The sequence below is a fragment of the Argentina silus genome (genome assembly GCF_951799395.1).
Source record: "Argentina silus genome assembly, chromosome: 20".
Taxonomy (NCBI): domain Eukaryota; kingdom Metazoa; phylum Chordata; class Actinopteri; order Argentiniformes; family Argentinidae; genus Argentina; species Argentina silus.
In genome coordinates this window covers 10,571,178-10,595,508 of record NC_139674.1, presented here as the reverse complement: position 1 = coordinate 10,595,508, position 24,331 = coordinate 10,571,178, and the positions used below count along the sequence as shown (strand labels likewise).

At 46.8% G+C, this 24,331-nt stretch overlaps 1 protein-coding gene across 1 annotated transcript in view; it reads right to left on the bottom strand.

The window, feature by feature from the left end:
- The window catches only part of pcloa (piccolo presynaptic cytomatrix protein a), a gene marked incomplete at its 3' end in the record, with an annotated part of 30,981 nt that overhangs the window by 5,337 nt on the left and 1,313 nt on the right, over positions 1–24,331 (bottom strand). Inside the window, exons 2-18 of the mRNA XM_083692101.1 lie at positions 19,182–23,436; positions 17,258–18,813; positions 14,050–16,147; positions 12,683–12,739; positions 11,739–11,827; positions 11,456–11,531; positions 10,566–10,691; positions 7,331–7,439; positions 6,674–6,741; positions 5,905–6,149; positions 5,598–5,648; positions 5,051–5,181; positions 3,326–3,352; positions 1,862–1,955; positions 1,246–1,317; positions 761–1,013; positions 1–108 (exon numbers count right to left, since the gene is read on the bottom strand). The exon at positions 1–108 is cut by the window's left edge and continues 135 nt beyond it. Of these exons, the coding sequence (XP_083548227.1) occupies positions 1–108; positions 761–1,013; positions 1,246–1,317; positions 1,862–1,955; positions 3,326–3,352; positions 5,051–5,181; positions 5,598–5,648; positions 5,905–6,149; positions 6,674–6,741; positions 7,331–7,439; positions 10,566–10,691; positions 11,456–11,531; positions 11,739–11,827; positions 12,683–12,739; positions 14,050–16,147; positions 17,258–18,813; positions 19,182–23,418 (9,397 nt within the window). The 5' untranslated portion in view covers positions 23,419–23,436. The remainder of the gene's footprint in view (positions 109–760; positions 1,014–1,245; positions 1,318–1,861; positions 1,956–3,325; positions 3,353–5,050; positions 5,182–5,597; positions 5,649–5,904; positions 6,150–6,673; positions 6,742–7,330; positions 7,440–10,565; positions 10,692–11,455; positions 11,532–11,738; positions 11,828–12,682; positions 12,740–14,049; positions 16,148–17,257; positions 18,814–19,181; positions 23,437–24,331) is intronic.

The following is a 24,331-nucleotide window of genomic DNA, read 5'->3' as shown; positions in this document are numbered from 1 at the left end:
CATGAGTGCGCGTGTGTTGGCTGTGGCCATGGCTGAGGCCCTCGGACTGGGAAGGCTTCGACGTGCCGGGGCTACTGTGTGATTTCTCAATAGTGGGCACCTGCGTGTCTAAAACAACCAAATTCACCAAATTACCAAAAAAACGACAATTTCTTACTATGGTGTATGGATTAAGTGCAGGGTTAGTGCAAGGCTAGCTAGCCCAAATACTACATTCTATAGAGCCCAGGCTAAATAACGCTCTTTAAGGGGATGGTTTCCCCTGGTTTGGGTCACATTTTATGGGTTAGGATTGAGGGGGGAGGGGGGTCTTATCAAAGCCTTCCATGGCCCTGTGGCCCTCATTGTTCGGGCAGGAATGGAAGAAGCTAAGAGTAGGCCTCTAAGCTGGGTGGCGTCATGGAAACAACCGAACAACTAAACATGGCAAAGCAAAGAGCGTGAAGCCAAAGCTACGATGGATGGAGTCAGAATGGGGAGAAAGAAGGGAAGAGAGAAAGACAGAGAAAAAGAGAGAGAGAGAGAGAGAGACAAGAAAACACACAGACAGAGAAAGGCAGCACAAGAACAAAGAGAAATGGAGAGAAGGAGACAGAGAAAGAGAAAAAAAGGGAGGGGAGAGAGAGAGAGAGAGAGAGAGAGAGAGAGCGAGAGAGAACCAGAAAAAAAAGTACAAAGAGAGAGGAGTAACACAGTAGGTTGTTTGTGATGACTGAGAGACGAGTTTTTGGGAGGCAGAGGAAGGGTCAACGTCTCCTACCCTTGGCCGGATCAGGGAAGATGCCGTGACTTCGGCTCTTGATGACGGAGGACTTGGGGGAGTCCTGGTTGCTGCTGTGGCCCGTGGTTTTGGGGGAGGAGTGTTGGCTGCCGTGCGCGGGGGGCTTGGGGGAGTGCTGGCGCCCCTGTCCTGAGTGGGTGCGTCGATGATGGTCCCCCTCGCTCTGTTCCTTCAGAGGGAGCCATCGGGGGATGTTATCCAGCTGGGCTGTGTTGGACAAGTCTATCAGGACCTTGAACACACACACACACACACACACACACACACACACACACACACACACACACACACACACACACAAACTGTTACACAAGGCAGTAAACTTGTGTGTTTGTGCCTTATTAAACAGTTGGATCAGAACCCTACAAACACAGACGCAATGTGTGTGTGTGTGATGTTATTTGTGTTTTTGTGTGTGTTTACATGCAGATGTGTGAAAGATACTGAAAATAGCTGTCTCTCACCTCTCCCAGGAAGTCATTGGACGAGCACTTGTCATAGTCCCATACGCTCACCTCCAGGGTCTTCTTCCTCAGCTGCGACACACACACACACACACACACACACACACACACACACACACACACACACACACACACACACACACACACACACACAGTAAACAAAACAGCCTCCTCATGACACACAGCCACACAAGGTTAAATGACACTACAGACACAGGCTCCAGTTAGACCCTTGTGGACAGACTCAAGCCAGTGTACAGCTTCTATAGGATCTTTGCAGCTTAGTATAGATCCAGTTAAGGTAATCCACACAATGTATCCCTCTGCTCTGCTTATGTTATTGATCCATTCTATCACAGGGGCTCCATTCCACCCTGTTCCAGTCCACTGGCCACAATTACAGCAGACAATCAGACCTGGGTAAGTATATCATTTCAAATACTTAAGCTGTGCTTCATTGAGTTTGCCTGACACGATGAAACCAATGAAATAGTCCTCATGGGGCGAACTGTGTGTGTGTGTGTGTGTGTGTGTGTGTGTGTGTGTGTGTGTGTGTGTGTGTGTGTGTGTGTGTGTGTGTGTGTGTGTGTGTGTGTGTGTGTGTGTGTGTAAGCACCTGTTCCAGGTGGATGTTTTTGTAGATGACTGTCTGGTTCCACTCTGGGTTCAGGCTCTTGCCAGCATGTTTGGACCTCCTCTTGTTCTCAGCACTGCAATCACAGCACAGAGACACAGCACATCACACACACACACACACACACACACACACACACAGCACAGTGACACAGACACAGACACACACATCACACACACACACACACACATCACACACACACACATCACACACAGCACAGTGACACAGACACAGACACACACATCACACACACACACACACACACACACACACACACACACACACACACACACACACACAGCGACACAGACACAGACACAGACATCACACACACACACACACACACACACACACACACACACACAGACACAGACACACACACACACACACACACACACACACACACACACACACACACACACCATGAGCTCAGGGCACGAGGGCACAACGTACTGTAAGGGTGTAAGGGGCACACTGTAGGGTACAATGTTAGGGTTTAAGGGCACAATGTAAAAGGGTGTAGGGGCACAATGTAGGGTACAATGTTAGGGTTTAGGGCACAATATAAGGGTGTAGGTTACAATGTTAGGGTTTAGGGCACAATATAAGGGTGTAGAACACAATGCAAGGCTGTAGGACACATTGTAGGGTACAATGTAAGGATGTAGGTCACATTGTAGGGCACAATGTTAGGGTTTAGGGCACAATATTAGGACACAATGCAAGGCTGTAGGACACATTGTAGGGTACAATGTAAGGGTGCAGGGCACAATGTAGGGTACAATGTAGAAACCAACATATTGTACGGGACTAGGACACAATGTAAGGGAATTAGACACAATGTAGGGTACAATGTTAGGGTTTAGGGCACAATATAAGGGTGTAGAAGACAATGCAAGGCTGTAAGGTACAATGTAGGGTACAATGTTAGGGTTTAGGGCACAATGTCATGGTGTAAGGGTGTAGGGCACTATGTAGAGTACAATGTGAGGCTTCAAAGCACAATGTTCCGTAAAGTACAACCTCAACTATAATCCAAATTCAAATCACAATGTTATGGGTATGAGACACAATGTAATGGTTAGGGTCACAATACAGGCCATCGAATAGGAAGTAAGGAATTAGTCAGGGGGAATGACGGTACTAGTCAAAGTGTACGCAGAATGGTACAATGCAGGCTTACTATAAGGGGTTATAGGAAGAGTCTATTGTCAGATGCATGGTAGAGCACAATCTAGGAGGCAAGGTAGTAGGGGGCAATGTGAAGATATAGGGTAGAGGAAGAGTGTACAATGCATGGGTGAACGGTGTTAAAGTGGGTTTACAGTGGGTTACTTCGCGCTTCAACGCGGCTCAATGAAAACAACGCCGGTCAATCTGCCACCTTCCTACAACCATTAACCAAAAACAACAACCATGTTGAAATCAGAGTCAGCAATCACATACCTGGCGTTCTGGACAACCATGACCTGACTGAGAAGGGTCCAGCATGCATTAAATATAAAAAAACAACATACACAGCATAAGTCAGAGGGGGGTGGGGGGTAGGAGTGTGTGTGGGGGGGTGTATGTGTGTGTGTGTGTGTGTCCATCTAGTTTTGGGGGGAGGGGTTGAGTGAGCAGCGTGGGTTCAGGTGTGTTTAGGGTGTGTTGGGGCAAGTAGAGGGGTGTGTGTGTGTGTGTGTGTGTGTGTGTGTGTGTGTGTGTGTGTGTGTGTGTGTGTGTGTGTGTGTGTGTGTGTGTGTGTGTGTCCAAGGAACACTGTAAATGTTCAGCAGTCCCTAAGGACACCATAAATATATGAAGGTAGATGGGGAAAGCCAATTACAACACAGCATAATCACATTGAACGTTGAGATCCAGACGTTTTGAGCATGCGGATAATATTACAGACAAATATGAGACACATCGATTTCTCTGCTCATCCGTCTAGCAACTACAGCAAGGGGGGCGAAATCAGCACAACTGTGTGAGTTCATATTATTTACATAATGCTTAGGGTATTACACGTGTTTGAAGTTGTTTAGGTGCTAATGAGGTCCTGAATAAGTACTCAAGCAAATTAAAATTGATAGAAATATAATTCAATTTATATGAGCCTGTCAATCATTTTGTGGGGTGATGGAACTGACACCAGGCGAGGGTGAGGCGTACACTGAGAGATGTCATGGCCAGCTAAAATCAATCATGAATCGATTTTAAAATGAATGGAAATTAGGTTGAGCATTTACAAAATGGCTGCCTTTTAAGGAACCAAAGCCATGATTTGACTGGTGATGTCCATTCTCTACAGTACATTGCATCATGTATGTATGGACTATGGAGGTGGTCCTCTCTGTAACCTGAAATCCATATTGTTATTGCAATGACACGTTTTAAAGCCATTTAAGTTTAAAGCCACTTAAAAAAAAAAGATACATTTTCCTTAAAACTGTTCTTTACACACAAATAACACTCACACTAACACTCAACGCTGACACAGAACAATACTCTTTTCACTTCCACCCAATATGGTCTTGAGCTTTAATCAAATTGCTATGATAGTTGGTAGCAGCTGATAGGTTCCTCAGCAGTTGCAATTGATGATGTCACAGTGAGGCACATCCACAACGAAAACTGTTTGTAGTATTCAGTAAGGCAGGAAAACACTCCAACATATTATAGTTGTAGTGAATGTGTACGTACGATACGTAGCATTACGCTCACACTTGGAAGTTGACTTGACCCCTCGAAAGTAGCAGCAAGGCCATTCAGTGTTGATGTATGTTCTATTCTGTTCTAAATATCTCCAGAAATCTTTCTCTGTCCTGAATCCACCATTCCTTCTGTAACTCTTGACTCAACTTGTTGACATGTATAATTTGCAGTTGTAGATGTGGCTCCTAAATTAATGACTATATTTTCAACCCGATAACAAATTAGCCTATCATCATCATTATGGGTGTGAGTCACAGAGCCCGCCTGATCCCTAATCATGCTGCATAAAAGGCAAACAGAACACTCCCATTAGAAGTGAAACGCTATGTGTTTCATCCCTTCCCAACAAGGCTAGCCAATGTTGATGTCTGTCCTATACTCAATATCTCCAGCAACATTTTGCTCTCCTTGCGGTGTGTGACTTTTTGAGTAATGCTGCCGAAAACCTCTCAGTCGGGCTTCACAGTGACTCACCCCCTCCCTGGTAGGAGGTAGACTTTGACAAAGGGGTCTGAGTAGCCATTGTTGTCCCTGGGGGACAGGTTCCTGGCTTGGAGGACGTGGACGATCAGGTTACCCAGCTGCTTGTCGTAGTTGATTTGAAGCTGCAACGTCAAGACAGTGAAATAAATCATAATACAGTCAAATAAGTAATACATGTATATGGGTGCCACTTCAGTGTCTTGAGAGCGCAAATGGGCTGGGCATGTAAATTGTGTTTGAAAAGGTGCTGGATATCAATCCATCAATAAATAATACATAGAAAAACAGGTAAACTGAATGGCAGAGATTAAAGGTGTATTCTGTAACTTTAATTTCAATTTGTTGGTGCTGACTTGATGCAGGCTACTACGCACACACACTTGTGGAAGAAGTAAATTAAAAAATACAAAAAATGTGTTAAGCAATTCAAATTGGAAATGACAGTTACAGAATACCTATTTGAGCGTGGTAGTTAAGATAATGCGTGTATAATTATGCAATCTTGTCTGGATTCAAACCCAGCCTTTTCTCAGCTGACCTGTATCTCTCCAGAGACAGGTTGGGACTGAGTCTTCACGGCTTCTGTGGTCTGGAAAGGAAAAGAAAAGAAGCTTAGATACAGCAGTGTGTGTGTGTGTGTGTGTGTGTGTGTGTGTGTGTGTGTGTATGTGTGTGTGTGTGTGTGTCTGTGTGTATATCTGTGTGTAGCATTTGGTTTTCTAAGTAGCCTAGCATTCTATTATTTCTTAAAGGCCAGAGAAATCTTATCAGTATCCTACTCCCCATAAAGCATTTCATTAGAAGTTCTTCTAATTATAATTCCATCCACCGCCTACTGCGCTCACCTTGCTGCTGTGGCGTTTCTTGCTGACTGAGGGCGAGCCTGGTTGGCCCGGGCTGGGGATGGCGCTTGAGGCGGCGGAGGCGGTGGCTGAAAGGGCGTGGGGTCCTTTCTCGCCCACCCCTGTGAGGGCCAAGGAGGAGCAGGAGGAAGTGGTGGTGGGGGGAGGAGCCTGCTGCTGGGAAACCTTCTGCAGCTCTGCGGCTAACTGCTTAGGATCGACCCCTGGAGACCTGGGAGGTCTGTCACCTACAGTACACACACACGCACACACACGCACACACGACGCACGCACGCACGCACGCGCACACACGACGCACGCACGCGCACACACCAAAGGTTATGTGGGCACCATGAAAGCATGTGTGAATCCGAAGCAGTACTTATTTAGCATGTCATATTATTATATTCCTTTACATTAAAACAATGAAACATCCCAAAATGGAAGACACTCTTTCATCTGTAGGAATGAGAGAAAAGGGACAGAATAGGGACATGTTGAGATGAAGAGGAGAAGGGATGAAAGGGAGAGGATGAGAGGAATGGGGTAGAAAAAACTGTAAGTGCAGGGAAGAGTCAAGCTAATGGAGAGATAGTGAAAGAGAGAGAGAGGTAGAAGTCTGAGAGAGGTAGAGGCAGATGGCGGTGGTGGTGGTGGGGAGAGAGAGAGAGAGAGAGAGAGAGAGAGAGAGAGAGAGAGAGAGAGAGAGAGAGAGAGAGAGTGAGAGAGAGTGAGAGAGGTCACAGCGGGTGAAGGGGATATAAGCCCTCACCTGCTTTGGTCTGGTCCTGGAGATCCAGGTGCTCTGAGCCCTCTGAGTCAGCCAGCATGTTCAGATCCCTGAGGGGGAGGGAGAGAGAGATAGAGGGAGAGAGATAGAAAGCGGGATGGAGAGAGACAGAGATGTATAGAAAGGTATCGAAAGGGGAGTGAGACAAAGAGCAAGAGGGGAGAGAGAGAGAGAGAGGGAGAGAGGGAGAGAGAGAGAGAGAGAGAGAGAGAGAGAGGACAGAGAGAGAGAGAGAGGGAAGACAGAGAGAGAGAAGACAGAGAGTAAAAATATTTTTTATTACCACCAAGTACAGTCGTGTACACACCCAGCATTAATGTAGTATTGACGGAAAGAAAGACAACAAGAAAAACATCTCTTAATGAGAGAAACTTTATAAAAAAATAAAAATAAAAACAGGGGCAAAGAATGACGTCAAACAGAGAGTGGAGGAAAGAACTAAAATGGAAAGAGAAAAAACGAAAAGGCTAAAGGTGAAATAGAGAGGAGGAAAAGGAGGGGGATGGGGGGATGACTAAGAGAGACGTTGTGTGACTCCCTGTGAATCGTACATGTACTCTGGAGAACAGGAGAGAGAAGGAGAGAGTGATAGAGAAAGGGGGAGAGGGAGGGAGGAGGGAGGAGGGAGGAGGTACTTACAGTCTGACACATAGCTCTGCCTCGCCACACTGCTGTCCCACAAGTCCTTGCACCTCCTCGTAGGTTTTCCCTGTCAGAGGAACCCCATTCCACTCCAACACCTGCATTCCTACAAAACACACACAGAATACAAAACACACACACACACACGCAGGCACACATGCACACACGCACGCACGCACGCACCCACACACACACAGAGGTATGAGCTACAGAAGTTTGTGTAGAGAAATAGACCCAAAAAAGAAAGAGACATGCTAATTCCAAATTCACTTCACACAAACCCACACAAAAAGATGACATCAAACACTCAGCCAGTATGAGTCATAACCACTAGCACAACCTTATTCATAACTTTTTTTCATTTTATTTCTTTACTAACTCCATGCTTTGAAGGAAGGAAGTGACTGTACATGACCAAGTGAGGTCAGTAGCAGGGTCAGGATCAGTTCCATATCAATCCACTCAATTCAGGAAATGTATTCAAATTCCATTCAGGAATCCAATTTGATTGAGGATTTTTGCAATTTCATATTGGAATTTCAATTCACTCTCTGAAACCCTGTTGGAAGTGAGAGGTCAAATCAGGTCACTGCAAACACGTGCGCGTGTGCGTGCACACACACACGCACACACACACACACTATACCCTTCATCAGCACTTACACAGGTGAAAGCGTCTCCTAAGGTAGGCTCTGTGCATGCGGCGGATTTCGCGAGCTGTGTGGGACCAACATACACTACTGTAGTTTCAAACTGCACACAGTATGACTCAGATCTCTCTCACACACACACCAACTCCCTCTCTCTCTCACACCTGACAGATTTGACACAATTCTCCACCACTCACAGCACAACTCAATGTCACACAGCAGACATTCTGCTTGGAACTGACACCGTAATACTGTAATGCTGCTGCTGTGCCACCCAACATTTTAGCTGACAAAATCATGGGCACATTTAGACTGTAAGCTACAGTACTAGTCCCACAACTAGCTTACTTAGAGTTGTAAATGATGGAGTCTAGTCACTGTAAATGCTGCAGAGGCGATTTGGAATCACACTCTTGTGATGAAGTGGCCCTGCTTGGGACATGTGAGGACATGTCCTCTCGGCCTAATGGTAGACGCTTGGGTCTTCCACACGGGAGACCTGGGTTTAAACCCTGCCCGTCACAGAAACAGAAATGTGGTGGGATACAGCCTCCACAGCACGTCTCCCAAGTGGAGCGCTGCTATTGAACTTGTCGCACTATTGATTAACACAGTCTGACTCTGACTGTAGTTAAAGTTCACTTTGAGACACCAGACAGAGAGGAATCACAGCTGTTTTACAAGCCCCCAATAAATCAGAAAGAGGGTAGAGAGTGTGTGAGAGAGAGAGAGAGAGAGAGAGAGAAATGCGCGTACACACACACACACACACACACACACACACACACACACACACACACACACACACACACACACACACACACACACACACACAAACAAACACAAACATACACACACACCATTGACAGACAGATGGTTCTCCAGACAGGGCTGAGTCAGGCTGTATCTCTCCCTCCTTTGCTTTAGTGTCCTGTACCAGTCATAGATCACACCCAGGCGGCCACTACAAAGGCAGGGGCCAACACCGCTCTAATTTACAGTGTCCCTGAATGGCCCCCAGGATGTTCCACAGACAGAGAGAGAGAGCATCGTCACTGCTCCATGTCACCCTTGGGTGAAATCGATGCGTCTCATGAAATTCATTTCTGTTAACGTGCCACAAAGCCATCCATCTCCAGGAAGTGTCTGTTACAGCTGGGAAGCAGTGGTGCGATCACTAGCAGTATGTCTCTGAGCTCCGCACAATGCTACAGTAAAGCCTCTGTTAAGATATACAGTGCATTTGGAAAGTATTCAGACCCCTTCACTTTTTCCACGTGTTGTTATGTTACAGCCTTATTCTAAAATGGATTTAATTCATTTTTTCCCTCATCAATCTACACGCAATACTCCATAAATGACGAAAATAAAAAAAGAAATGTTTGCTAATTTATTGAAAATAAAAAACTGAAATATCACATTTACATTCAGACCCTTTGCTATGACACTCGAAATTGAGCTCAGGTGCATCCTGTTTCCATTGATCATCCTTGAAATGTTTCTATGACTTGACTGGAGTCCACTTGCGGTAAATTCAATTGATTGGACATGATTTGGAACGGCACACACCTGTCTATATAAGGTCCCACAGTTGACAGTGCTTGTCAGAGCAAAAACCAGGCCATGACGTCAAAGGAATTGTCCGTAGATCTCTGAGACAGGATTGTGTCGAGGCACAGATCTGGGGAAGGGTACAAACATTCTGCAGTATTGAAGGTCCCCAAGAACACAGTAGCCTCCATCATCCTTCAATACTGCAGAATCCCCCATACTTTCCGAATGCACTGTATGATTGCTATGTGCGTTATTGTAGTATGATATATTTATAAGATCATAATAGTGTGTTTTCCAGCGTGTACATGTAAAGTCCTTGACTGTTAATCATTTGGAATCAAAATAATACTATATCTGTATTTACAACAGGAACATGCAATTCATAACATCTCTCTTCCTAAATCTGTACATGGCTACCACAGTGTATAGATAAATAATAGCATATACAGTTTTGTGTGTGATGTTATAATTTGATAAACTGTAATATCACATGATATGAGGTATCATCATTGGACCATTTCCCCATTCTAAGGGGAATAAAATCACCCGTCATGTTATCGTAAATAAATATAATTTTACTACATTTTGAAAATAGTATGGTATACCCCTCTCCTTTTCTCCTCAGCATTTATTATCTCCTTTTTCCACTTTCTTAACTGAGTCACGACCCACTGCCGGGGGGTGATAAAACCCAAATGCAAATTAACTTCTATTTTTGTCATCTGCCTGCCTTTCTTACTCACGCTTCATGTCAAAGTCTCCTCAAAATTTTGTCAACAGTGGATCTGGTGCGCTTGAGCACACATACCACGCAGAAACAGATTGATAAAGAAAAAGTAGATATTGAGAAATATAGAGAAAGACAGGCAGAGATACAGTGCAGTCAAACAGCTGGAGTATTATAAATTAGTAAATTCATACAAATATACAGAATCTTTTTTAATATTCATTCTAAAATATGAACAGGCACAGACAAGTACAGGCATTTTCATTTCATTTGCAGAGTAAATGTATATGAGTGAACTTACCCTCCAATATCTTTCCAGTCTGCTCCGCAGATCCTCCAGGTAAGACTTTGGCCACATATGCTCCGATGTCTCCATTACTTCCTGGAACATCCTTCCCTCCCACCACACGGATACCTAATCCATTCCCTGCACACACACACACACACACACACACACACACACACACACACACACACACACACACACACACACACACACACACACACACACACACACACACACACACACACACACACACACACACACACACACACACAAAGCACAGGTCACAGGCAATAACAAACATAAAGCTAGGCTATAGCATCTCCAGTCACCTTCTCTTGTAAACACACAAATCAACAGATGCTGACACATCATCGAAAACCCTGTGATCATGCCATCCTTTCACCTTCCCACTCAAGAGACAAAACACCCTCCCGCTTATCAGACACTTTGACACGGTTACGAGTGAGGCAAATCCCAGAGACAGACAAATGATTCACATTTCAGCACAGAGCTTCATGATCAAGCACTTCCTTTTGTGGGCAGGCTGCTAATTGCAGAATATAATCTGCTGTGTGAGTGATACGCCATTTTGAGCGAGGATGACTGATGGGAGTGGGAAGGTGACAAATCAACACCGGAGCCATGAAAATGTCTGCCCCAATGTGGTCCTAAACAAACATGCAAGACCTGACAGTCTGGTACGAGGGCTGGTTAACACTTAATTATATTTTAGAATCTGCTTATAAGAGTTTGCTAGCTATTGAATGAAGTATATATGCAGATCGTCTGCTGTTTATGATCTTTGTAAGGTACAACTGACTATCCTCATATTATGAAGACATCCTTCATTCTTGTAATACGTTATCATGTGTGCACCTCAAAGAAAGGATGATGTCTTCTTTTACCTGACACACTGCGGTCCTTGGGATCCCTCTGCAGTTTGACTCTGGTGTGGGGAAATGGGTAATACAGACCCTTCCCCTGGGAGAGACAGACATTAGTGTTTTCTAGGCCATCAGACACATCAGACACTGATAGAAATATTAATGAGCAAGTGGTCATCATCATTAAGTACCCTGAAAATGCATGTAATTACAATAGTTTTGAGTAATTCCAAAATATCTTGATGTTAAGACATGCGTTACTGGTGTGTGTGTGTGTGTGTGTGTGTGTGTGTGTGTGTGTCACCTGTCTCCTGTCTGACCCCTGTCCATTTTCTGGCCGTCCATCTCTTGGTTTATCATACCAGTCGGTCTCCTCTCGTTGCAGGTGGTAGGCTTCAGAAAAGACAAGCCAACATCACTATAAGCTTGTCAATCAACCCCTTCTAACCTATCGTTTGGAACAGGTTCTCTGATTGGTTTAGAGATGGGTGCGTGCTGGAGAGAGGCAGGAAATTGAGGTAACAGCTTCAAAATTATATTTGAGTTGCGGCAGAGAGAAACAGGGGTAGAATTTTCAAATGATCTTGCTTTTCCCAAGCCAGGGCCAATCTTACCATATCTCACCAAGCCATATAAACAGTCTCTACACCATAAATATAAACAAAGCAATTAATTAATGTACAATAATTTTGGGCATGAATGTGACATACTCAAGGATGTGTGTATTACCTTCAGGCTAAATTGTACAGTGTGTCTATGCGTATGCAGATACGGCATTTGTTTATACCAGTATGAATACATAAATATGTGTGTGTGTGTGTGTGTATGTGCGCGTGTGTGTGCGTGTATATGCTACTCAAGGCTACATTGTATGTGTTTTGTAATTTAGTGAAAGCAGCGACTATGGGCAAAAATATAAATCACAAATCGACTAACTGCAGCACTTTTGAATTAGTAAATGTGTGCTGTATCGTATATTGCACGTACGCCGAATGTTCTACAGTTTTGAATTTCAGAGTGTGGATATAACCGACGAATGAGGATAGTCTCATGATTCATCGTACTCTCATCAACGCAGAACAAACTGTACACACCAGTACAACATCTGTTGAATGCTTCATACTCCCTCCCCCAACATTATATGAAAATATGTATCTTTATGTCTTGTGCTATAAAGATGTTGGCTCATGGATGGCTGACAGGCGGCGGGGGTGGAGAATTGAACTTATACTCTACCGTTTGGGATACTGTCATGTGAGTTTCTCGGATCATCTCTGTTCAAAGCCAGCAGGGAGTCACTTAGGGCTGTAACCAAGGCAAATTGATTGACATTGGATAATACTGCCCCATAGGACATCACAAGGGTCAGTTTAAACCACTTGAATTATAGGATTGGGTCAAGGGGGGTATTTCTGAATGAATGGTCTTGGTATCCTGGACAGATTGGCTTGGTGCAAAGTTTTGGAAGTAGGAATGTGTCTTTGATGACTCAAGTCATACACTTGTGTTCTGTGTAAAAACAACAACAATATCTGCAGTTTGTAATATGATCAAGATGTTTAGTAATAGTGCAGAATAAGCTATGTACAGAATTTTCTCCTCCTGGAATAAAGGTTTGAATCACCATGCAACATGACAAGTATGACACAAAATAATGACATCCATGCACACACAGACACAGACATGCAAATCATAATTTGTTATTTATTACACTTGAATATGAAACCTGCTTCCATGTAACATGCGCTGAAAAACAATTAAAGAAGGACATGCAAGGAAGAGAACAGACCGATTTCTGCCATATCACCACAACAAATATTTAATCTGCCGAAATGTCTAGACTACAGTTTCTTCAAGTATAAAGTATAATCAAATGTTAATATAACGTACAGTGGCGACAGATATATAAATTTCTATGTTAAACAACATGTTGTTGTCAGTGAAATTATAAGAATAAATATCAAGTATAAGAATGACAAACAAATGAATACGTCATCATGTTTTTCTGGTCAGGGAGGCACCTTTTCAATATAAATCATTCATGACAAAGCATGACACGTTTTCCCTGCACAATTTGACGTGATCTGTTTTCTAGCCTAACATGTTTACGCTTAACAAGGAGGATTTAACAGGCAACGGAAATCATCTAAGACTTAAAACATACAACCTTATTTACAAGTAAGTCAATCTTGAAGTAGCTGGCATTTTCTGAATGCTGATTGCTACAATAGAAAGAGAGCTATTGGAGGAAGGATACCTCCCACATATCTATAAAAGAGAAACAGTATAGAGAGCCATACATGCAGACTAGCAAATACATGTTACAGAATGGTTGCAACACAGAAACAAGTACATACAATAAGATACCAAAAGATGCCCAATTGAGAAGATAAATGTCATGCAAGAACAGCAAAAGAGGCAAACATGCATGCAGACAAAAAGATTAATAGCTACACTCAATACAGTTAACTCTTTCCATGTAATGTAGATACAAGACAAACGCATAAAGAACTGTGTCAGTGTCAGGTGCATGCAATCAGTGCCAGGTCTAAACAGTTGCAAACAGGAAACAGGGAACAGAAAAAGTTCAGTTGAGAGGCAGGGCTCTTGTTTACCTTCGTTGTCCGACATGGTGCCCTGCAGGTCGTCCATCAACACATAACCCCGCCCCCGTGTAGGTTCGTCCCTCAGGTGCTGCTGCTGCTGGGAGTCCTGCAGGGAGAGGCAGGAGCCGAACTGGTCCCTCGAGTCTGCTGATATAGGTGGCAGGGGCCCCGCCGATGCCCGTGCCATGCCCATGGGCTGCCCGACAGGGCTCAGAGGGCTCTCCTCCTCAGAGTTCTGGGCCACAATGGGGATGCGCCCCCGGCCACCCTGCACGATGGGCAGGCTGGTGGGCTTGGTGCGACCTGAGGGGGTCTGGTAGCTTGACCCCTCAGAGGAGGCCTCACCATCCCCTTTGAGTCTCAGTGAGGAGCTGGAAGGGTCTCTCTTAAGGGACAAGTCCAGGCCATACACTGAGGTGGGCCGGGAGGAGGGCCGCGAGCGACTCCCACTGGGGTAGGATGAGTCCAGGGCCAGACTTTGGCCCAGGTTGAGGGACCCGGCCAAGTTGGCACCCAAAGTGGAGCCCAGGTACTTCTGCTGCTCTGCGATATTCTTGCGCAGCCCAAAGGTGATCTCGTCCTGCAGCAGTCTGCTGGATCTGGGGGAGCTGCTACTGGACCCCAGATAGCTGGTATAGTCGGTCTCCAGACCCCTGCCATCTTGCATGGAGGAGTACTTTGAGATCTTGGGGTCCATTATTGGGGTTTTGTGCTTCTGGTAGAGCATGGACGCCGGGAGCTGCTTTGCCGCCTGCTTCTCTAGCGTCAGCCTGCTGATGCTGTATTTCTCTGTCTTGGGGTACTGTCTCTGGGAGTAGCTTGATACACCAGCACTAGGGGTGTAGTATGAGTGGGGGAGACCAGTCAGCGGATCCAGTCCCTCCGTCCCTCCCGCACTGCGCCTGAACTCCTGCTTCAGTTGCTGCTTCAGGAGCTTCAGTTCATAGGGCTCCTCCATGGAGTCCTCCTCATCTGGGGTCTTCCCATACGAGTGCAGCCTGGAGGTGGACCCCAGGTAGTCAGTCGACCCCAGGTCAGCAGCACTCCTCCGTAGAAGCCTCTCGGCCTTGGCTAGTTCCTTCTCGGCCAGGGCATAGGAGGACAGGCCTGTGGAGCTCTTGGCCAGCTCAGCTGCATCCTCCAGTAAGACATAGCTCCGGGGTGTATGGTGGTGCTCAACGTCACCATAGAATGAGTCGGCGGAGACATTTGACATGGGGCTTCCCGCTGCGCTTCCCCCCTCCAAGGCCCGGAGGTCCAAGTGGTTGCCGTACTTGTCGTACCTGACCCCCAGGTAGGAGGCGGCAGTGGAGTCAGGCTGGCGGCTGATGACGTCGTAGGCCATCTTAGATGAATCTAATTCAGAGAGGAGGGCAGCCTGCCTGGCAGCTTTCTGCTGGAGAAGGAGCATCTGGTGGTAGCTCTGCTGCTGTGAGCTGGAGAGGGAGGGGACGGAGGAGTAGATGGACTGGGACTGGTAGGACTGGGGGCTCTGGTAGAGGGACTGCTGCTGGTAAAGCGTCTGGCTCTGTTGGTACTGGTACTGGGAGTATTTACCATACTGGGCTGCCTCATGCGTGGTCTGTGGCGGGATGAATTCATCCAGTTCAGACTGGGGCGCCGTCCTGGGGCGCTCCAGCCCGTGACCTCCCATGTCTTCAGCTCCACCGCCACTGCGGCTGCCCCGCGTCTCCCGGATGTTACTGACCTCGCTGTCAGACATGTAATCGCGGTCCTCAGCCACGCTCTGAAGGTAGGCCCTCTCCCTTTTCTCCCTCTCCTTCAAGAGGGCGTCTTTCCTGCGATTTATGCCCATCTCCAAGTATCTCAGTTTGGCGTCGATCTCCTTCTCCTCCTCGTCCAACTCGGCTTGCTTGTGGCGGAGCTTGGAGGATTCACGCTCCACCAGGTCCAGCTCGCGGTCAATGTCCTGCAGGATCTTGGCCCGTGCCATGTTCGTGTTGCGGCACATTCTGCGGCGGGCGGAGCCGGTGCTATGGGCGGTCTGGCCTGCAGCGGTTGACTCATCCTCCGAGGGCGGGTTGGGGAGGGTCCTCTTCACCTTCTTTTGGGTGCCTGTTGGGGTCCCACCCGACGAGCCTTTACCCTAAAGAAGACATCACAAACAATATAATGATGAGAAAAAATGCTTTGATTTTCAACATGATTTCAGTTAGACATTCCTCCAATTTGTTTTATTAATAAAGAATTATAATACAATGATTAAACTGTACATATTATACTGCTGTAACTATAAAATCGTTACAAAAGCATATAATAAACCTATTCTATGCAGACTAAATTAACCTGAAAGAGGTGTTTAATCTTGCATGACTTCAATTATCTTATCAAATTAATGGGAGACAAAAATAGAGGCAAGAATATATCCATCCCAGTGTCTCTATATCATGATTACAATGAGATGGCTAAAATGTAGTGCCCTGACAGCAAGGGAAAGCGTATTGATTGCTTGTGAGTTTCACAGGAAGATATGCATTCCTGGCTGTAAATGTACTGTAACTCGTTGCTCACTAAATCGTACCTTCTTAAGGGTAGCCTCAAAAGAAGTAATTTATTCACATTAAACCTCTATGGATCTGTGGCAGCTCAATATTTTCCTGCAAGCTCAGCTTTTCGCCCACCCATTTTATGTATGTATGTATGTATGAGGATCTCCACAGTGAATCGCACAGGCAGAAAACTGATTTCTATACCTCATGAAATATGAAAAATTAAATCGCTTCCAAAAAATCTCCCATCTTGCAGGCTAGGCCTTAGAAACTAAAATGCCAAAGTTAATAAATCGACTTTGCTGCAGTAATGCATTTGAAAGGGCACTCTATGAAAGGGTCAAATTAATTTAGACAGCAAACTCAGAAATGAAAATCAAGCCTGGAGGTAGATCAGATGAGTGTGAGAGAAATATAACAACAATAAGACATCATTTTCAAAACAATAAGGGAATAATATCATCAAAAGTATAACAAGATGAAAAGGCATCCATAACAGACAATATAATGGATAATGCCATAGTTTGTTTCTCTAAAAACTGAAGCCATGCTGGCAAATGAAGAGATTCATATCTCAAAGAGACAAAACAAACCAAATTCTATCTGATAATATGCATGTGTTGGTGACCTTTTACTTACACTTTGTACCTTTCAATGCCTAGGGGAGACAAGCTACGCCTTTTCAAATACAGCATATCAATACTTACAGAGTGACCATCGGCATACTGGAAATTCCTGTCTTCTCCCGTCGGACTCATGGGTTTGGGGTCGGACATGGACCTTTGCATGCCCTTAGGTGCCCTCGGGCTGGCTGGAGAGACTTTGGTCGGTTCAGGGCTCCCTCTTATTCGCTGTGGGCTGGTGTCACCTAGTGATTTCTCATAGGACACAAACTCAAGGGATTTGCTGGGGGAGATGCAGGGGGATATGGGGGAGTAGAGCACCTTGGGAGATTTGAGAGGGGCCTGAAGGGTGGAGGCATCGGTATTGAGGTGGGAGGACTGTCCTATCTCTAAGGGGGTGGGCCGTCTCTTGTCTCTCTGTGGGGATAAGGTCCTCTCAGAGTCAGAGAGTTCCATTCTAGTGTCCATTCTTATGTTCCCTGCTGAGTCTGTCTGTACTGAGATCTCGGTGTGAGCCTGAATGGACATGTCTGAGGTCTGTCCGCCCCTATCTCCCCTAGCAGTGCGAGGCCTGCTCCGCCTGCCCCGAGCAGGCACCTCCCACTCTTCCTGATCCTCGTCATCCGTTTGTACGCTGCTGTCCACACTCTTCTTCACACTCCTCTTTTTCCTCCCCGCAGTGTAGGCCTTGTCAACCGCGCTGTCTTCCTCATCAGTCTGACACCCGCTATCCATGATCTTCCGGGCCAATTCGGTCCCGTCAGGCCCCAGGATCAGTGCCTCCTGCTGGCCATGCTCAGGTGGCTCTCCCCCAGGGTACATCTGCCTGAGCTTCTGCTCCTCCAGCTGCTGGCGGAGCTGCTCTTGGAGCCTTTGGATCTGCTCTAGTTGCTGCTGCTGCTGGGCGTAGGTCTCCTTCTGCATCATGAGGTGGGCCTGCCGTTCCTCCTCCTGCTGGCATAGGATATGCTGCTTCATGGCCTGTAGCTCCTCCAGTTCTTTCTGCACAAGCATCTGCTCCTGCTCACGGAAGCGCTGGATCTCCTGGCGCTCCCACTCCAGCTCCTCGGCCAGCTGATGCTGCTTGATCTTCTCCAACTCCAGCATATCACGCTCCATCTGGTACTGGCCATCCCCAGGCACCATGGGTGAGGACAGGGCCTCCAGGGAGGCCGCAATGGCCTCGAGGGATGCGTCAGTGTAGGAGTCTAGCGTAAGAGTGGTTGGTCCAGTGCTGATAGCATCTGAGATGGACATACCCTCTCTGGATATCTCCAAGTTTAGGGGAGCATCACCTTGCTCCTCTGCAGTGGTGGTGGTGATGGTGGAGAGGAAGCTCTGGGACCGAGTAAGAGGCTGGTTCTGGAGGTTCGACAGGGATGGCATGGTGTCGCTGGTATGCATGCCCGATAGAGTGTTGTATGTAGTGCTGAAGATAGATCCGGGCTGAGTAGTGATGGCATATGTGGACGGGATCGGTGCTGCGACCGAAGAGTAAACCACCCCATTGGATGACCTCAAGACACTGCTCGTGCCAAAGTGTGTCCCGACAGCAGCAGTGACTCTACCTTGAGAATAGGGGGGAATGGTCATTCCTGAATATGCCCCTGAGCCTTTTTTGGAGTAGTCCACAGCTTCACCTGTCAAAAGTTGAAAAAATATCAATTGAGTCCATAAAAATTTACTTGGAATGTGGTAAAACAGCAGACAGAAAGCCATGCTCCATCCAAATAATGCAAATAACAAAAAATAACGCCTCCAGCCTGGCCAGTGAAAGCCAAAACAACACAACAGCATGCAGGCACATGCACCAGTGTATACAAAATAGTGATGAAGGGAGAACGAAAAAATGAAGAAAATCAAATGTCCATGCAAACCACTTATGAAGAATACAAAAAGGAGACAGCACAACGAAAAACATAAAACTGCCACAGGGATCAACCAGAAATAGGTGAAGGCAGCTCAAAGTGATATTTCCGGGAGAGGTCGGCGATGCCACTGCACTGACCTGCTTCAGACACCTTCGCCGATGACAGGTCAACCGCACCCTCTGTGGTGCCATTGAAATTGTAACTGTTCTTGCTCTTGTAGAGGAAAAGCCCAGCCTCAGCCAGGTTAGTGTCAGACATGGAGGGTTTGATGCCACCAAAGCCTCTCATGCCATAGGGTGACCTGTCGTATTGGTAATGGTCATCTCGGTAGCCAAAGCGGTCTTCGGGCAAAGATGTGGTGGGTTGCCGGGTGGCACAGCTTCCTGTGAATGGCAGTGTGTAGACGACATCGCAGCACACGGCTCTCCTCCCTGCTGTCAGGTCCACAGGTTTCCCATCATCCTCTGTGATGACAACCGTGACCACTTCCGCTGAGGAGGCATCAACTGACACCACAGTGTTGAAAGGTTTAGATGTGCTAAGGTCCACTGCACCTGCCACTGTGGTAGTGCCACTGGTTAAGCCATTGGCCACACATCCTGGGGCAGGGGTTGGGGCTATGGTGACAGGGAGAGGCTGGAATGACCCTCCACCTGTAATGGATCCTACAGAAAGGTTGATGGGGATCTCTGCATTGGCACTAGTGGAGGGTTGAGCATCTATGGGCCGGTAGATGATCTGACAAACAGGCTCAAACGCTTTGTTTGTTGTGAGCTGAAGGGGCACTGAGGAGGCTTGGGGGGCGTCAGTGTTGTCGTTGTATCGCTGTATGGTGGAAGCACATGTTACTATGGTGATGCTGTCTGTCACTATGGAAACAGTGGAGGTTTCAGCACTTAGGTTGACCACAGATGATTGCACTGCACTAGTCTGACGTGCATCGACTTCCACAGCCAGGGATGTACGTCTAGACTCTGGGCCAGCAGACAGATCCACCCCTTTCATATCCATTTCAGAATCCACCTTCATGGTGCGAAGATCCACCACCTCCCCTGCCGGGTAGGCCTGCCCATTTTGTGTCTGTTGAAGTTCAGGTTTCTCCAGTGCGATTGGAACACCATTTGCTCTGGGAGCTGGCATTGGAGGTGGTGTTCTCTCATGTACGACAGACACAGTTGTTCTTTGGACTTCTGTTGTGACTACTTGAGAAACAAGGTTGGGCATGACCACAGGTTGCTGAGTTGAGGCTGAAATAGCTTCAATGACATGACAAGAGCTTGACACCACCTTCTCTGGTCCACATATCTCCTGACTTTCTATGGATTCAGTGATACGAGTATAGGCCAAGGGCACCCTAGTTGTTTGCAGGGGAGGTGGTTGTGGATGTTGTTGGGGTTGGGGATAGGGATGTGGTTGGGGATGTGGCTGAGCTTGTCTTGATGGAGATGCTGGGCCAGGACTTGATGGGGCCTGGGTGGTGATACCCTCCACTGGAGAGTTGGGCTGTGATGGGAGTGTGATAACCACATACGTCTCTCTACTATATCTTGGAGAGGAGGGGGATTTTGGTGAGGCATGATATGGCCTGCTTTCGGCAGAGGGGCTCAAATTGAGGGCTATATCAGAGGAGCATGTTTGAAGGACAGTGGGTCTTGGTTGATGAGGTACATGGGCAGGAGAAGATGGCTGAGAGCCGGCCATTGGTTTTGGAGCAAGGGGTGGTTTGACACTCTCCACTGGTCTGTGGCTGTATCCCATACCGGATAGGATGGAGGAGGGCTTTGGGGGAACTGGAGGGGGGACGTGGGGCTTGTATGTTGGTGCCACAGGATGTCTCACAGTTGCTGCTTGGGTTGTTGTCATGTTAACTGGTTCAGACCTGATTGGAGCTGCTGAAGCCTGAGGTGGCAGTGGAACAGGGGGTTTCCTTGGGTAAACTGACGGTTTGGGCATGGTAGGAGGGGGCAGTGGTGGGGGTACAGGTACATCCACTATTTCCTGAGACAGACCCCTGCGTAGGACGGCTGGTTTGGGGGGCACAGGTGGCGCAGTTGACACCACGCTGGGTACAGTGGAGGTATACTGAGGGACGGTGGATAAGGGCGATACACTAGCAACAACAGGGGCTGAGGGTTTGGAGGGTACGCTTGGTGTTTCAGACTTAACACTGGAGAGGTCCATGACACCTGGTTGGCTTGCGTCTACAGACTGGTCAGCTTGGGAAGTTGCAATGGTGGTCTGTGGCTGGTGGTCTGATGTTGGTGCTGTCGCAGCCATGGACTGAGGGACCTCACAGACAACTGCTGTGGGATCTGTCTCTGTATCAGCTGTTGAGGGTGTCTGTTCAATTTTAGGAACGTCTGATAAAGTCTTTGGCTCATCCTGTTTTGTAGCCACAATGCTATCTTCATCAGCATCTTCCTCTCCCGAGGAACACTGTGTCACCCTCAGGTCTGGTATAGGATGTAGAGCCCTTCTGGATGCAGTGCCTACAACCTCACCACCAGGGGCCACAACTCCAGTTGAGGCCGTATCAGCACTCTGCTGAGTTGGGCTAGTCCCAGGAGTGAGGACTTTCCTCATAAGTTCTTCATAGGCAGCCTCAGCATCCAGTAGTGGTTTTCCATCCTTACCTATTGAAACAGTGCTACTTGTGGACATGCTACTCTCAGGAGGTTGCAATATGATCTCTGGTGTGGGCATTTCCGTCACTGGCTGTGCTTGTTTCAGTTCCTGCTCAAGCTGCATGAATTCTTGCTTCTTCTGCATCATGTCTTCATAAACCTCATCTGGTGATCTCAATATTTTTGGCTGAGCTGGAACAGAGATTTTCTCAGGCTCCTGTTGCTGGCCCTTCGATCCACTGCCATCAACAAGAGACTCATAGGCATAGTCTTCAATAAGCATACCTCCATATAGGGACTCTTTCCCTGGAGGGACCTGAACCTTTTCAGTGATGGGAGATTTAGCCTTCAGCATGATCTCCTCGTAAGCCTCATCTGCAGTTTTCAGAGACTGTTTTTGAGTGGTGTCCTTGGGGCCTTCATCAGCATTTTGGTTTTCCGTTGGAGAGTATAGAGACACGGACGTAGGCAGCTGGTACACTTTCTGGACTGCCGCAATTTTTTCTGGGTGGATCTCAAATCCCTCAGGTTCAGACTCAATGCTGGGTGAGAAGTCAGAGCAGGATGAACGTCTGATCTCCTCCATTTCTGCCTCTTGCCTCAGCTCCTCAGTTGGGGAGGCATCTTCAATGGGGGAGAGGTTACTTGGGGGTGTTTTGGGACGTTCCCGTCTCCTCTGAGCTCTTATCTCCTCTTTGTCCTTCTTTGATTTCTTTCCAGAGCCCTTCTGCTTCTCTTGCTCTCTTAGCAGCTCCTCTTCCTCCCGTAACTCCTCTTCCTCTGAGGAGTCTTCGATGGTGGGCAAAACCTGACCAGGCTGTCTGTGTTTGGCTTTTCTGTGCTGTTTTCCCTCGCCACTGGAACGGATGTGGCTAGGGCTGCTGCTGTCACTGTCCTCATCCAGAGATGAGAGGGATGTTGGGGATGTCCCAGGGGTGAAGCTGGATGCGTGCAGGCTGGATGAGCCCTCGCCCCTGGACCGGTCATCCGGGGAGTCTGTGAGGCTCTCCATTTCCAGCTCTCCATCATCATTGGGAACGCGCACAGGTGCACTGGTGTTAAGCTCGATGGTTTGGAATTTGCGAACTGCCACTCCACTCTCCTTCTCCTCTTGCTGGGGCTGACCAACTCCCTCCTCTTTTGCTGCCACATCAGGTTTATCCAATGAGGTGTGGATTTTCTTCTCATCTTGATCATCAGGGCTGATGGTGCTCTTTTTGAGCAGACGCCTGGCTTTCCCTGATGCACTTTTCTCCTTTCCTTCCCCTTTCTCCTGCTCCATTCGTTTCCTCTCCTCATCTCTGATCTTTCGTCGGATTATGTTTTCCTCATCGGACGGAGAAGCATCCTCATTCTCACTCATCTCCATAATTTGTTTCCTGATGAAGTCTTCATCATCCCCAGACATGGGACTGTCTTTTCCAAAGCTCTCACTACTGTCTTCCAATGAGTCACCGCAGATGTCTATCGGTAGCAGCAGCTTTTTCTTTGGGGTGGTAGTGACATCATTCTTCTCTGTGAGTTCTCTGTCTTCCTCTGAGCTGGGCGACTCAGACGAGATGGGCAACACTTCCAGTTTACGCCTGCCCTTGAGTGAGTCGGTGAGTTTGTCCGAGTCATCCTTTGGTTGTGTGCTTGTCTGGGCTTCTAGTATTGGAAGGACAGTGCTCTCCAGCTTAGCTAGGTCTGAGGGGCTGGTTGGGCTGGTCTCTTTAGTGGCCACATATTTTTCTCCAGGTTCTTTCAGCATCTCCTTCCCCTCTTTAGCCTGTTGACAAGAAAATATGTTTTTTATATATTTAATATATTAATAATATATTTTTTATTATCAGATACATAACTGTACATAATATCATTATGGAGTAATAACAATAACTTATATGCATTAAATATTATTCGAAAAGTGGGTTAGATTTTATTTCAAGTTGTTACTAGAGCAATTATAGATTACTGCATAATTATAAGGGCTACTTAATGTACAGTATGACCGAAAAGTTTAACAAAAATATTATATGTAAAATGGGAGAAAAAACATTGCACTTTTTTACATTCCCTAAATGCCTGCCTGAAATGTTTGTGAGAATAGTTGTCAGCTATGAATAATTTCATCGACAACCACTACTGTTGCTACATACTACAGTCACCTCTCTGACTTCATCCACTTCACTGGGCTTTGCCATTGGCTGAGCTTCAGTCTCTTTTGTCTTTGGAGTTTCAGCCAATGACTTCTCCTCCTTTAGGACTTTGTCTTTGTCCTGTTCACTTACTACAGGGACTGGGGTGGCAGGTTCTACTACAGGGGGTGGGGCTAAAGACACACTCTCATTTTCAGATGCAGATGCTTTCATTTGCTCAGGTTTCGCTTTCTCTACATCTTTACCAATGTTGCCCTCTTTGTCACTGACAGTTTTCACCTTTGATATTGAAATAGGCTCCTGATTGCCACTGACTTTAGGTGGTGACACATCCTCTGTCTCTCTGTCTGATTGACTGCACCCAGACACAGAGTCTGGCTTTGAAGTCTGTCCTGCTGTGGGTAACACTTTCTCCTCAACAACTTTTTCAGACTCTTTCTCATCATTGCTTGTAGGAGTCAACTCCTTTTTCTTAGCTACAGCGACTTCCTGTTTATCTTCAGAAATGCCATCTGGCTTTTGAGCTTC